At 40.6% G+C, this 15,312-nt stretch overlaps 1 protein-coding gene across 11 annotated transcripts in view; it reads right to left on the bottom strand.

The window, feature by feature from the left end:
- bbx (BBX high mobility group box domain containing) overlaps positions 1-15,312 on the bottom strand; it is a 223,989-nt gene that overhangs the window by 39,482 nt on the left and 169,195 nt on the right. For all 11 annotated transcript variants that reach the window (XM_087992700.1, XM_087992701.1, XM_087992702.1 and 8 more), the window contains 4 exons: positions 10,220-10,418; positions 5,443-5,510; positions 2,788-2,868; positions 297-1,056 (listed from right to left, as the gene is read on the bottom strand). In XM_087992700.1, coding sequence (XP_087848826.1) covers positions 297-1,056; positions 2,788-2,868; positions 5,443-5,510; positions 10,220-10,418 — 1,108 coding nt within the window. The remainder of the gene's footprint in view (positions 1-296; positions 1,057-2,787; positions 2,869-5,442; positions 5,511-10,219; positions 10,419-15,312) is intronic.

Here is a 15,312-nt window from a genome sequence, read left to right as displayed (position 1 = left end):
AAATGTTTGTACATCAGATCTTCAAAATTACATCCTTATATGAAATCGCTTCCATAAGTGTTTGTAAATCAAATGATCATAAATTGGGAAGCCTCTGTGCCCATCTTCTTCAGTAAAAAGCGTATGTTAGTACTCGCCCTCTAAACTTGGTTGCTATCTGTGGAGAAGTAACTCATTTCTCTTTTTGCCTCTCCAGCAGAGACCAAGAATGAATAGCAAACATATCACGCCCTTCATTCATTATCTTGTGTACGAGCACATACAAGCAGAATTTGATTTAGAACCCCGTCACTTACCTCTGTCGACATTGGCCCGTAAAGATGTCAACATTCCTTCTGACACCAAAGTCTTATATAGAGCACCTTTACACGATCGCTCAGATTTTCTGGACCCAGATGCTTCTGTCTTTTTACTGATCTCCTTGTTCTCAGCTTTCACTTCACCTAGTGCATTATGGGAAAGTAGTTGCTCAGTGACAGAAAAAGTTTCAGTTTTGATTGGGCTGCTGGTAACTTTCTCAAGATCAGAAACCTTTGAGTGTTTGTTGAGTTCTGAAATCTTTTCAGCAGGTAATTTGATTGGTTTTGGTTTCATTTTTTTCTTTGGTGGGCTGGAGACAGAGTGTAACAGATTTTCCGTTGACTTTGCTGAGCATCGTGCACTTTTCATTGGGCTTCCTGAAGGTTTTTCAGTGCCCCAGTCCCCCTTAGCAACAGCATCAATCGTGTACATTAAGCTTTCCATGTCAGACTCTGATGATTTCCGTTTCTTCCCGCTTTTTTTAAATGTCTGTTTTTCAGCTTTGGTAGTTTCAAGTTTAACTTTTTTCTTCTTCTTCTTTTTAATTTTTTCACTTTTATTATGACTTGTCACAGAAGTGTCAGTTAACAAGGACAACGATTTGTCATTAGTAATCCAGTCCTGTGGCTTAATACCATTATCCTTTGCAGTCAATCCAGGATTTATGGTGGGCATCTCAGGTGTATGGCTATCCTCTGAGGTACACATGGTGGGTTCAGTTTTTACTCCTTCAGTTACCAACCGGTCCGAACACATCTGAAGCAAAAACCAGATGTTACAATTAAGCAACCTGCAGAAGATTATATTGTCAGTTAAAATAATGGAGGACATCATGCAAAGACGGCTGTCAACTGAGGGTGGGTCTATTATTGGAGATTTCATCACATGATTGCGCAACTCCAATCATCTCATCAAGTCGAAGAGCCTCCCGACCATCTCCTCCACCACATCACTACCCTTATTGTTTATAACTAAAATACATTAAAAAATGAATGACTCCATGTGTCAAATGACAGTCTGTTGGTATCATCACATATCTGAGTGAGTTCAAGTTCCAGTCTTGAATGCAATACAAAAGTCATGATTGATGTTCCAATGTGTTACTGAGAAAACACAGCACTATTTGGAGTGCCATCTATCAATGAGACCATAAAGCAAGGTTCCATCTGTCATCTCAGGTGGTACTCCATTGAAGACGATCGGGGAGGTATCCCTAATGCCTTGGCCAATATCTATTCTCAATCAATGTTACAAAAACAGACTGGTGATTATTTATTGTGAACTTGCTGTGCTTGACTTGTATTACAATGAGAAAAGAAGTACAGAACAACCTCGATTATCCGAACATCAATTATCCAAATTTTGGATTTCCAAACAAGATCTCAAGGTCCTGTAAAAATGTGATCCATTATCTGAACAATCCACTATTCGAACTCTGTTATCCAAACAAAATACTCTCCACCCATCTCATTCAGATAATTGAGGCTGTTCTGTACTTCTTTGACTGTAAATGCTTTGAAACAGTTGGTGGTCATGAAAGGGACTTTATAAATGCACGGCCTTCTGTTTTCTAGGATTTTATGTCAGCTCATTGAAAATAGTATCCAGTTAATTAATCTCCAATTTCTGGTGACGTTAACCTTGGAATGTTGTCAATATCACATGCAACCAGTTAAACTGCAATGTGGCTGCCACTAATTCTAATTAACATCATGGTAACAACAATGCAACATAATATTGTTGGATCCATTGTTGGATCCAACAAATTCTTGTTCAAAACAATGCAGGGGCAAGTGTGAAATGACATTTTTTATGAACTTGGAGGAACCGGAACTAAGTTCACTTTCCAGTTTAGAAAGATTAATATACAAACAGAATCAGCATCACAGGAAATATTTACTTAACAACTGAATTGGAGGAGGAGCAGGAACCATCATCCCACAAAATGATTTTATATTGAATGATGGCTAAGTTCAACTGTTTCCTTTCAGCACTTATGATCACAGCTGAATCAATGGAAACTATGTATTGTCACCAATGAGTGATGAAATTTGATGTCCCTTTGTTTTTAGTGTATGCATTGCCAACACCCACAATCTAAGTCCAAAATGACAAGGAAATAAAAACTGAATGTTCAAAATGCAAAGGTTTACTTGACTTTCGCAGTCAAGTTACTAAACTGAATATCAATCCAGCATTCTACCAACAGCAAAAAAAGCATTCTAAAACATTTTAGATATTATTTTTAATCTGTGTTTGCAAAACCAAGATTGTTTTGTTCCTCTCGTGAGGATGCAAAAGTGTACTGACTCTTGAATCATATGACCTACAAACTTCAAATGTGAGAGGTTTACATACTGACAGGGCAACTTACTTTGTTTTACAACACTATAAATTCACACAATCATTCCAGTAAAATACTAAGCTATTTCTGGGACTAACACAAACATATTCCTTTAAACATTGTTCAAGAGTCAGAAAGCATACCTCTGCTAATTGAAACAATGCTGAATTCCCACACTGCTTGGTTGAGTCAGGGATCCCTGACTGTGTTGTATTGGAGGAAATCTGTGTGAAGAAAAACACAAGTTTTGGCTGAACTATTATAGCCTTCACTACAATGATTACATCGCTCAGAAGAGAAAGGAAAGAACTGTGTCAGGAAATAAAAGTTACATTTTGAACAAAATCATCAGGATTGGCGAAGTGGGAACTCAATTACAAAACCTTATTAAGGGCAGGCAAAGTCCTTATTAAGTGCCACCTATTACTTTGCCGATGCTATTGCAATCCCACAAGGAGAATTTGTAATGTGTAGCAGTATTCCTACATTAACTCTGAAGCCTTCAGAGCATTATCATTTTTCTGGACTAGAGTTTCGAAGATTGTGGATACCCGGAGTGTTTTTTTTTCCAAAAGAGGTCAATGAAAGGATATTAGAACATTATGTAACAACACATTTCTAGGTAGCCACACGTTCGATGGGAACAGTTGGAGTTTATATCTGTCAGGTTTCAGTGTTCACTTCTGGTATTGTTTGAAATTGCTGGTGTACAACAAAATTCTTGTTTTGAATCCTGTGTGAAATCTGATTGTCTAATTGAAAAGCATCCAAAATAAATCAAGACATTGTGTTTCCTAAGGAAGCTGCATTTGCAAAGATCCCAAAGACAACTGTTTTTGCTTGGTGACATCCAGCTCACAAGGGCAATAAGATGGCTAAAAAAAAAATCAGTGGTTAGCACTGTTGGTTCATAGCGCCAGGGACGCAGGTTTGAGTCTACCCTCAAACGACCATCTGTGTGGAGTTTGCACATTCTCCCCTGATTGCATGAGTTCCTCCCAGATGCTCCAGTTTTCTCCGTCTGTCCAAAGATGTGCAGGTTAGGTGGAGTGGTCATGCTAAATTGCCCATCAGCATCCAGGCATGTGCAGGGTAGGTAGATTAGGCATAGGAAATGCAGGGTTTCAGGGAAGGGGTGGGTCTGGATGGAAGCTCGTTGGAGGGTTGATGTGGACTCAACGGGTCGAATGGCCTGTATCCCCACTGTAGGGATTCTACGATGTAACATGCCAGAGTGTCAGACCAGTAGTTAGCTTAACATTCCACACTTCATACTTTTTCCCTTCATTAACTAACCATCATTGGCCAAAAGTCAATTACTGCAGAGACAGACACATCAATTTTTTTCCCTTTCCTGCTGTGAACAGGTTTGCAAATACTTTGTGATATTTAGAAGGTTGATATTTGTACTTATGAATTGTGTTTTAATCAGCTTTTCAGCTTTGCCAAATAAATCACCTGTTCACAATTATTATTAAAGAAACTTGGTTGATGGATCTTTTTATCCTAAACCTAACAGACAGAATTGACCATGGTGGTAAAACATATCAAGTTATGTTATAGGCAGTAGAACTGTGGGACTAAAGAGGGATGGAGTGCACTTAAATTGCCTTCATCATAGGAAATGCCTGAAGCATGAAATGTTTATTAGATTAAAATTTTAAATCATTTTGAAGGTCTAAATGCCCACCATTCAAGAGAACTGAATACTCTTGACCCTTAACATAGTAAAGAGTGACTAGAAGACTGACTACAAAGGTTTTAACTGGACAGCCTGCATAAATAATGATAGCACAATAAAGTTGTTAACACCATCGGATTCACAATGTCATTTTACATTGGTATCCTCAATCCTGCCTAAACCAATGAAGTTTGTTAGCTACTGAAAAGAAATATAATAATCTTTTCTAAAGTATTAATCAATGAAGACCACATCTAGGAGTTCAGCAAAATTTATGTTTGACCATAAACCCCTAGCACCTGCTGACAAATTGAATTTCTTGCATTTTCAGTGTTACTGAAAACACAGCTCTGAGCTTGATAGAGTACTTGAGTTTAAATTCCAGCAAACATTCAAAAATGGCAAATCTTTTTGGTGTTGACAGATCAGTTGTCCTTAGGAGAAGAAAAAACTCCAGGACAGGGCATGTTTTTGAGGTTGCATGCAATGGAAAAGAGCATGCGAAACCGGAGTGCCTTAAAAAGACAAAGCAGCATCTGCCACTAATGGAATTTTGTAATGCCCTATTCTAGGCAAGCAAAAATAAATGATGCACAATTTTAATAGCAGGGAAACATAGTGCATATACTGAATAGAGTGGAGACAGGACTGTTATGAGCGAGGATTAGATCTGCAAAAAATGTTTGAGAGCAATTAGATTATTACTAAGAACATTGTTTGTTTAATGTGAATTCATTTATAAAACAACTGCTCCACCGTAATTCAAGATTTCCCTTTACTATTCAGATTCATGAGGAGAAAGTGAGGTCTGCAGATGCTGGAGATCAGAGCTGGAAATGTGTTGCTGGAAAAGCACAGCAGGTCAGGCAGCATCCAGGGAACAGGAGAATCAACGTTTCGGGCATAAGCCCTTCTTCAGAATCTATTCAGATTCATGAGCCACTTTAGTTGTTCTTACAGTATTTTTAAGTTTTAGAATAAGTGTCAAACTAACAGCATAATCAATGCAGCAGCAATGTATGCTTAAGTGCAGTAACACATAACATTATCAGTACATTTCAAGTTTGGAAACTAGGTTGTGTGTACAATGATGTCAAAGTCAATCATATCAAGTTACCTCCTTTGCTGTCAAGGCATGTTCTCCTGCTAAGAGCAGCATGCTGAGTCCTCCCATTTGTGTGGGATCTATTAGTAAAGAGATATATACATCTGTTAATCTTTCCTTAAGTAATTCCATTTTAATATGACCTTGTATCTATAAGCAATGCTTTGATGATCTAAGTGTATCATGAAACACTCTGAAGCAAATCGCTCATATAAAGAAATACAGCAACCATGCTGGGCAAAGAGAAGACAGACCACAAGTTACATCCTTGGCCTATGTCCAGCTGAATGAGCTTTTCCAGGAAAACGGTGGGTGTCAGTGGATAGGAAAGTAGAAATCTGAGCTCAAAGTTCTTGCTCATTATCGTAATCTCATTACTTGTGTTAGAAAATTGTTACGTGAACACTTCAGGTGAAATCAAGATTAGATCATGTCAGATATGCCCACCAGGAACAGCGTTTGAATACAGACTGTGCTATGGCTGATGTTTTACATCCATCATTACCTGAAAGTCATAAATAATAGAACAGTTACTAAAATAAGCAGGTCACCTTGTGAAAATGTACTCCCATGTTTTGGGAAATTCTACTTTCTGTCACATGATTACGAAGTAGTCAGTGCTTAAGTGAATAACTAATGGGCAAGATGTGGATTCCAATCTTTTATTCTTTTCGAAGGCAAAAACCTCAATGACTAGTTCAGCATTTAACCCCAGATTGTCCTTGTGAACTGGTGGTAAGCCACCTTCCTAATTGCTGCTGTCCCACAATGCCCTTAAGGAAGAGATTCCAGGATTTGACCTAATGAGAATGAATAAAAAAAACACCAAAACTTCCTGTTCTTTGTTCATTGGATATCAGTTCCAAAGTTTTGTACACAACATTGAACTGGATTAATATTGAGAAAGGACATTCTTCTGATTAGGAATGGAGGAATCAGCCATTCAGGCCATTGAGCCTGTTCCACTATTTGATGCGATTTTAGCTGATCGAAAATGTCAATAAGTTTTGCTTACTCTATCCCCGTAACACTGTGGTAATCAGTAATCTATCAAATCTCTATTTAAATTTATTTGAAGACTGAACTTCCACAGCTGTCTGGGGTAGAGAATTCCACAGACTTACAATCCTCCAAAACAAAGACAAAACAAGTTCCACTCATCTTATTCGAAAATGGCATTCCCCTTATTTTTAAATTGTGTGCCCTGGTTTTAAACTCCACAACCAGGGGAAACATCTAACCTGCGTCTAATCCTGCCGAGCCCTTTAAGTACTTGTAGGTTTCAATACGATCATCTTCTAATCTTTAAAACTCTGGACAAGACAGGTCTAGTTCGCCCAATCTGCCCTGCTATCCTATGGGCGGCACGGTGGCACAGTGGTTAGCACTGCTGCCTCACAGTGCCTCAGGCGACTGACTGTGTGGAGTTTGCACATTCTCCCCGTGCCTGCGTGAGTTTCCTCTGGGTGCTCCGGTTTCCTCCCACAATCCAAAAATGTGAATTGGCCACGCTAAATTGCCCGTAGTGTTAGGTGCAGGGGTAAATGTAGGGGAATGGGTCTGGGTGGGTCGGTGTGGACTTGTTGGGCCGAAGGACCTGTTTCCACACTAAGTAATCTAATCTAAAAAAACCAAATAGTCCAGTGAACCTCTGTTGCATTCCTTCTATGGCAACAACATTCTTCTTAAGGTCAGGAGACCAAAAGTGCACACAGTACCCCAGATGCTATCTAACCAAGCTCCTGTACAATCGAAGCACGATATCACTTCTCATGTACTCAATTCTTCTTGTGATAAAGGCTAACATGCCACTAGCCTTGCTATTAACTTGCTGTACCTGCATGTTAGTCTTCAGTATCCTATTAACAAGGAAATCCAAGTCCCTTTATACAGCTACAGTTGAGACTTCTCACCATTTAATAAATACTTGACATATCTGATCTTATTAAAGTTGATAATCCTATTTTTCCACATCATGTTCCATATGTCCTTGCTCACTTACTAAGCTTATCCAAATTCACCAGAAGCCACTTTACATAGAGTCATAGAGATGTACAGCATGGAAACAGACCCTTTGGTCCAACCCGTCCATGCCAACCAGATAGATCTTCTTCAAAACATACTTTCCCACTTAACTTTGTATCATCCACAAAGTTAAAAATTTGACAATTGATCCCCACATCAATCATTGATATCTATTGTGAACAGCTGAAACCCAAATACTGATCCTTGTGTTATGTCACCAATCACTGTCTATCAACATATGAACGGCCACTTTATCTCTATTTCCTATTGTCTTTTAGCCAATCCTTAATCCCTGCCAGCACATTACCTCTAATGAACCTCCTGTAGGGACCTAATCAAAGGCATAATGAAAATTCAGGTATATCACATCCACTGAATTCATTTTATCAGCTTTGAGTAACATCGTCAAAAAACTCCAATATCTTTCTCAAACACAATTTCCCATTCACAAATCTATGTCCAATCACATTATTATTATCCAAATGTCTGTCTATTATATTTTTTTAATCATAGATTTTAGCATTTTAATTACCAGTGAGGTCAGGCTAACAGGTGTGTAGTCAATGTTTCTTCCAACTGTTTTTTCCATGGCATGGACTTCTGACACCCGTGTACAACAGCGGTTTCCAGAAGCAGAGTCCGGCGCCTCAGCACGCCAACTAGTGTCTCAGAGCCATGCAACTTACAAGGAACATTGTTTTTGGTTCCTCATTTTCTCACTCACCTCTTGAATGGTGAGGTGACATTTGATTGTGTCTAACACGCAGGGATTATTCCAAAATCTATAGAATTTTGAAAAAATAATCACCAATGCATCAACTATCTCTACAGCTGCCTCTTTAAATACTCTTGGGACTTATTAACTTCCAGCCCAACTAATTTCTGCAGTACAACCTTCTTACTAGTACTACTATCCTTCAACTCATCATTTTCCCGACTCAGATCTCTGACAGAATTATTTCTTGTTAGTAGTTCATCTTATTGAACTCTTATTAATTATAGGCTCAAGATGTTTGCACTGAAGAAGTTGTAATATTGGAGCTTGCTGTGACAAAGCTGACATAGCTTCCAGTTACCCATTTGACGTTCAAGTTATTATTGTCAAAAATTGAAAATAATACACTTGTCTTCTTAACTATAGATATGAGTGTACGTGTTCTGCTTTTTATCAGAACTGTTTGAAAAAAATAAAATATTTCTTCAAACATTGGCCTGTGTTAGACTGAAATGAGGAATGGTAATCTACATTTGTAGTCAATATACAAGTTAATACAAAGGAACATTTTTGGCAGATATTTCAGAAAAGAAAAATGCTTAAACATCCCAAAGAACCCATGAGGTTTATAACAGCAGCATTTTAGGGGCATTTATAAATGAATCAAAATAAATTTTTAAAAAGCAGACTCAGCTAAAAGTGAAAATGAGTATAACAAAACTTGATTAACACTGTGGTAGCTCAATTAAACAGTTACGTAGTTTCGAATGGCTTTTTAAATACGACCCTTGTAATTAGCACAAAGCAAATTGTGAAATGTATGCCTCCGAGTGTACCTTCAAACATTAGCACTATAGAATGGGAAACATTCTTGCACAAACTTTGCAATAAATGGTACTGGATTAATTGTGAAAACTCGTCGGCATGGATGAGTTGGGCAGAAGGGCCTGTTTCCATGCTGTAAACCTCCATGACGCTAATTCAGAGAGATTTCTTTCTCAGTGACAACAGGTACATAATAAGCATTTAACTTCACCACCAATTCAATTTTGTTGGCTCAGCAACTCCAAAAGGTTTTTTTTGGGAAAAGAAAAGGTAAAAAGCTTGACAGACCTTTAATGAAATACTGAACTTATCACAGGTTTCATAAAATGTAGTTGCATATGCCTTTATGGTAACCATGTGTTAACTCGATAAATGTTTGCAATAAATACTTGAGGCCATTACAGCTATGATTTGAATTCTTTAAGTTATTAAAGAATTCAGGATCTAAGTAAAATCACACTCAATGTTGACTGAAGTTAACAGTCAGGAACTGTACAGAAAATTATGTCCTAGTCTAAAATATTTATGCATTTGTAATATGGTGTGATGTCTGAAGTAATAAACTAGCGAAGTGAGCTGCAAACCTGGAATGTGTCCCTATACATGTTGACAAAAGGATCACTGTGAACTCAGCTTTGGGCCCTATTTTCTATAAAGTCAGTGAGCTGCAGCTGCCAAATTTGTGTCTATGATGCAGTGGGCAGCTTAGTGGCTTTCTCAAGGTTGGGTGCCAAGGGTAGATTGCAATAGACCTAGAAATTCTGAGCCATGTTTTGAAAGTGCATAATACCTGTTACAGGCAAACCATTCCAGACTCCCAATAGGGCACTTCCGAGGGGGAGTTTGGGCGAGGGATACTGCTAACAGAAAATCATCCTTCAGACATTCACCGGTCATATAATGTGTGCCATTTTCCATTTTTAAAAAACATGAGATAAACTACAAATAAATTAATCCATGGAACAGTATGGAGTGAATAAAAAGTGAAATGAAGTGAGTACAGACAATTGTTACTTACAAAGTCCCATTGAAAAGATAGCTGGGAGCAGGTTACCCATTAGGTCCCAAGGAGTAGGACATGGTGAAGATGGGAATAGAAACCAAGGACTAGACAAACAAAACCACTCACTCTGAAAGGAATTGTTTTCTCTGAACAAAGATTCCTTGTTGCTAAGATGGTAAAATAATGATGGTCCTTTGCAAATCATCAATGGGATTTAGTACCTGCCATCGCAAAGTTGATTTGTGGCATTTCCTCAGCCTTTACCACCCTTTTGGTGATGGGAAACTCCTTTGTGGGCTCTGTTGGAAATGTCCAGAGCTTCTTTCTTGTCGTAACAGTTGGTGATGAACTCTTCAATGGTTTGTTGGTTGTTGGACACCACTTGTATCCAGGGTTAGCCTTCAGAAAAGCATCCTTATACTAAGAAAAAAACCCATCAAGAGTTATTGACAGAAATAATCTAAAAGCATTTTAAATTACAGATCTGCTGTCACATCATACCACTGTTGATTAAAAACAGAAACATTCTCAAATCATGATAAACCTTAGCACTAGTTTCCGAAAGCATCGTTCTGAGCTTAATTTTATTAAACATACACACCCTAGAGGATTTATACTACTTCTTTATTACAGATGTTTAAATTTTAAGCACAGTCCTACAAATAGGTTGCATTCTCATCTTTTGAGTCAGTTATGTCATGTTGATGATTGCAGTCACCTGTGACATTGAACAGTCATTAACTAACAGCAAACACAAAAACAGTGCAGCAAACAGGGATACAGAGGTTTGCTTTCCAGTGAGCTAAGAGATGCTGGCTTTTGAGCTACAGAATTCTTAACACCTCCTAAGTTTGATAGGTTGTAACAATGCAAGCTATGCATGGCCTGTTTGAAGAAATCAATTTGATGAACTGAATCAAGTCACTGTTCCTATATTTATATATATTTAAACTGCTCGTAACTGGATTCAGAATATAGGCAGTAGGTTTCCAAGTGCTAAGACAGAATCAATCTAACATCAACACAGATTACAGAGCATTAAGTATACTAACCCAGGTCATTCATGCAGGTATGATGATTCACTTTGCCATAACCCGATCTGTGAAAAAAAATGTTTCTGATCTCTAACCAATGTGTCCTTTCTGAATTAAGAAACAGAAAATGCTTGAGAAACTCAACATGTCTGGCATCATCTGTGGTGACAGAGTTACTGTTTCAAGGCCAATGATTCTTCTCCAGATTCCTGCTCTTATTTTTTATGGTGTTATCTTTAAAAATTTCCCTCAAAGCTAATCTTTTTCTCAATAAACAAAAATTGCTAGTTTATATTAAGTTGCAGAGAAAGTGAGGGCTGCAGATGCTGGAGATCAGAGCTGAAAATGTGTTGCTGGAAAAGCGCAGCAGGTCAGGCAGCATCCAAGGAACAGGAGAATCGACGAAACGTCGATTCTCCTGTTCCTTGGATGCTGCCTGACCTGCTGCGCTTTTTCCAGCAACACATTTTCAGCTATATTAAGTTGCATCCTTTTAATAAACAAACACCTACCTCAAATAAACAAACTTACAATGCCCCAACCACAAGGTAAAGAAATAGCTAATGGAATTTTTTTTTTTTTTTCCAGTGCGAGCAGCAGCGAAGGTAAGACCGTTTGGTTTTAAAAGTGCTTACCAGTAGCGGGCAGCGGTGTTTTTTTTTCTCTTTCACTCTCTCTTCACAGAAAGAGCGGGAGCACCAGGGGGAAGTGACGACGACCAGAGGGGCAGCCGGGAAGGAAAGCGGTGAGTATTTATACTCACCCTTCGAAGCCGTCGGTCATTTCCAGTGCGAGCAGCAGCGAAGGTAAGACCGTTTGGTTTTAAAAGTGCTTACCGGTAGCGGGCAGCGGTGTTTTGTTTTCTCTTTCACTCTCTCTTCACAGAAAGAGCGGGAGCACCAGGGGGAAGTGACGACGACCAGAGGGGCAGCCGAGACCCGGAAGCAGTTAGTGTAAGCTTACCTGGGTAGGTTTTTCCCCCTTTAAAAGCGCGAAGGAGAGGAACCCGAGGCACTACACGGGTAGTGCCTCCCACCCGCCCTCCTCCTCTAACCTAATAATAACACCTGTTGTGGTAAGTAGGTAAGTGCTGAATTTTGCTTGTTGTATTCTTTAGACCCAGTTTTTTTTTTAAATAAAAGTTAGCTTTAGAGGGATGGCAGTGAAGGCAGTGCAATGTTCCTCCTGCAACATGTATGAGGTGAGGGATGCCATCGACGTCCCTGCCGATTACACTTGCAGGAAGTGCACCCATCTCCAGCTCCTCCAAGACCGTGTTAGGGAACTGGAGCTGGAGTTGGATGAACTTCGGATCATTCGGGAGGCAGAGGGGGTCATAGATCAGAGTTATAGGGAAGTAGTAACTCCAAAGATGGCAGATAGATGGGTGACAGTGAGGGGGACTGGGAGGAAGCAGCCAGTGCAGGGACCCCCTGCGGCCGTTCCCCTCAAGAACAAGTATACCGTTTTGGATACTTGTGGGGGGGATGACTTACCAGGGGTAAGTAACGGGGCTCAGGTCTCTGGCACGGAGCCTGTACCCGTTACTCAGAAGGGAAGGGTGAAGAAGAGCAGAGCAGTAGTAATTGGGGACTCGATAGTTAGGGGCACAGATAGGCGGTTTTGTGGGAACGAGAGAGACTCACGTTTGGTATGTTGCCTCCCAGGTGCAAGGGTACGTGATGTCTCTGATCGTGTTTTCCGGGTCCTGGAGGGGGAGGGTGAGCAGCCCGAAGTCGTGGTCCATATTGGCACCAACGACATAGGTAGGAGGAGTGCCGAGGATGTTAGACAGGCTTTCAGGGAGCTAGGTTGGAAGCTCAGAGTTAGAACGAACAGAGTTGTTGTCTCTGGTTTGTTACCCGTGCCATGTGATAGAGATTCGAGGAATAGGGAAAGAGAACACTTAAATGCGTGGCTACAGGGATGGTGCAGGAGGGAGGGATTCCGGTTTTTGGATAACTGGGGTTCTTTCTGGGGACGGTGGGACCTCTATAAACAGGATGGTCTACACCTGAACCTGAGGGGCACCAGTATCCTTGGGGGGAGGTTTGCTAGTGCTCTTGGGGGGGGGTTTAAACTAACTCTGCAGGGGCATGGGAACCCAGATTGTAGCTTCAGGGTGCAGGGCCTGGAGTGTAGGGAGGTTAGGAACATGGCATCAATTTCCAAGGAGGGTGTCTGTAAACAGGAAAGTGGCTTGAAGTGTGTATACTTCAATGCAAGAAGCATACGAAATAAGGTAGGTGAACTTGCAGCGTGGGTTGGTACCTGGGACTTCGATGTTGTGGCTATTACGGAGACATGGCTAGAACAGGGACAGGATTGGCTGTTGCAGGTTCCAGGATTTAAATGTTTTAGTAGGGTCAGAGGTGGGGGTAAAAGAGGGGGAGGTGTGGCATTGCTTGTCAAAGATAGTATTACAGTGGTGGAAAGGACGATGGATGAGGACTTGCCATCTGAGGTAGTTTGGGCTGAGGTTAGGAATAGGAAAGGTGAGGTCACCCTGTTAAGTGTCTTTTACAGGCCTCCTAATAGTCCTAGAATCATTGAAGAAAGGATAGGGAAGGTGATTCAGGAGATGAGTGACAGTAATAGGGTGGTTGTTATGGGGGACTTTAACTTTCCTCATATTGATTGGGAAAGCTATAGCTCAAGTTCGTTAGATGGGTCAGTGTTTGTTCAATGTGTGCAGGAGAGTTTCCTGACACAATATGTAGACAGGCCAACAAGAGGTGAGGCCATACTGGATTTGGTTCTGGGTAACGAACCAGGCCAGGTGTTAGAATTAGAGGTAGGTGAGCACTTTGGGGATAGTGACCATAATTCGGTGATTTTTACTCTCGTGATGGAGAGGGATAAGTGTGTACTACAGGGCAAGAGTTATAGCTGGGGTCAGGGAAATTATGATGTGGTGAGGCATGACTTAGGATGTGTGGCTTGGAAAAGTAGACTCCAAGGCAAGAGTGTAAATGATATGTGGAGCTTGTTCAAGGAGCAACTATTGAGTGTCCTTGATAATTATGTACCTGTCAGGCAGGGAGGAAAGGGTCGTGCGAGGGAGCCGTGGTTTAATAAGGAATTGGAATCCCTTGTTAAATGGAAGAGGGCGGCCTATCTCAAGATGAGACGTGAAGGTTCAATTGGGGCGATTGAGAGTTATAGGGTAGCCAGGAAGGACCTGAAGAGAGAGCTAAGAGCAGCAAGGAGGGGACATGAAAGGTCCTTAGTCGGTAGGATTAGGGAAAACCCTAAGGCTTTCTATAGGTATGTTAGGAATAAAAGAATGACTAGGGTAGGAATAGGTCCAGTCAAGGATAGTAGTGGGAAGTTGCATGTGGAGGCGGAAGAGATTGGGGAGACACTGAATGAATACTTTTCTTCAGTATTTACTCAGGAACAGGGCCTTGTCGTCGATGTGAATACTGAGTCACAAATAAGTAGAATGGATGGCTTTGAGGTATGTAGAGAAGAGGTGTTGGAAATCCTGGAAAAGGTGAAAATAGATAAGTCCCCTGGGCCTGATGGCATTTATCCTAGGATTCTCTGGGAAGCAAGGGAGGAGATTGCAGAGCCATTGGCCTTGATTTTTATGTCTTCTTTGTCTACAGGAGTAGTGCCAGAAGACTGGAGGATAGCAAATGTGGTTCCCTTGTTCAAAAAGGGGAGTAGGGATAACCCTAGTAACTATAGGCCGGTGAGTCTCACTTCTGTTGTGGGCAAAGTCTTAGAGAGAATTGTAAGGGATAGGATTTATGCACATCTGGATAGGAATAATGTGATCAAGGATAGTCAGCATGGGTTTGTGAAGGGCAGGTCGTGCCTCACAAACCTTATTGAATTCTTTGAAAAGGTGACGAAGGAGGTTGATGAGGGGAAAGCGGTAGATGTGGTATATATGGATTTTAGTAAGGCGTTTGATAAGGTTCCCCATGGTAGGCTACTGCAGAAAATACGGAGATATGGCATTGAGGGTGAGTTGGAGGTTTGGATTAGGAATTGGCTGGATGGAAGAAGACAGAGGGTAGTAGTTGATGGCAAAGTTTCTTCATGGAGTGCCGTCACTAGTGGTGTTCCGCAAGGATCTGTTTTGGGACCATTGCTGTTTGTCATTTTTATAAATGACCTGGAAGAGGGGTTAGAAGGTTGGGTGAGCAAGTTTGCGGATGATACAAAAGTCGGAGGAGTTGTTGACAGTGAGGAAGGATGTGGCAGGTTACAGCAGGATATAGAGAAGCTGCAGAGCTGGGCAGAAAAGTGGCAAATGGAATTCAATGTAG

Source organism: Chiloscyllium plagiosum, unplaced genomic scaffold, assembly GCF_037043375.1.
Source record: "Chiloscyllium plagiosum isolate Xiang-an unplaced genomic scaffold, Cpla_swu_hap1 HiC_scaffold_12, whole genome shotgun sequence".
Classification (NCBI taxonomy): domain Eukaryota; kingdom Metazoa; phylum Chordata; class Chondrichthyes; order Orectolobiformes; family Hemiscylliidae; genus Chiloscyllium; species Chiloscyllium plagiosum.
Note: the sequence above shows the minus strand (reverse complement) of the source record. Positions and strands in the feature narration are given on the sequence as shown.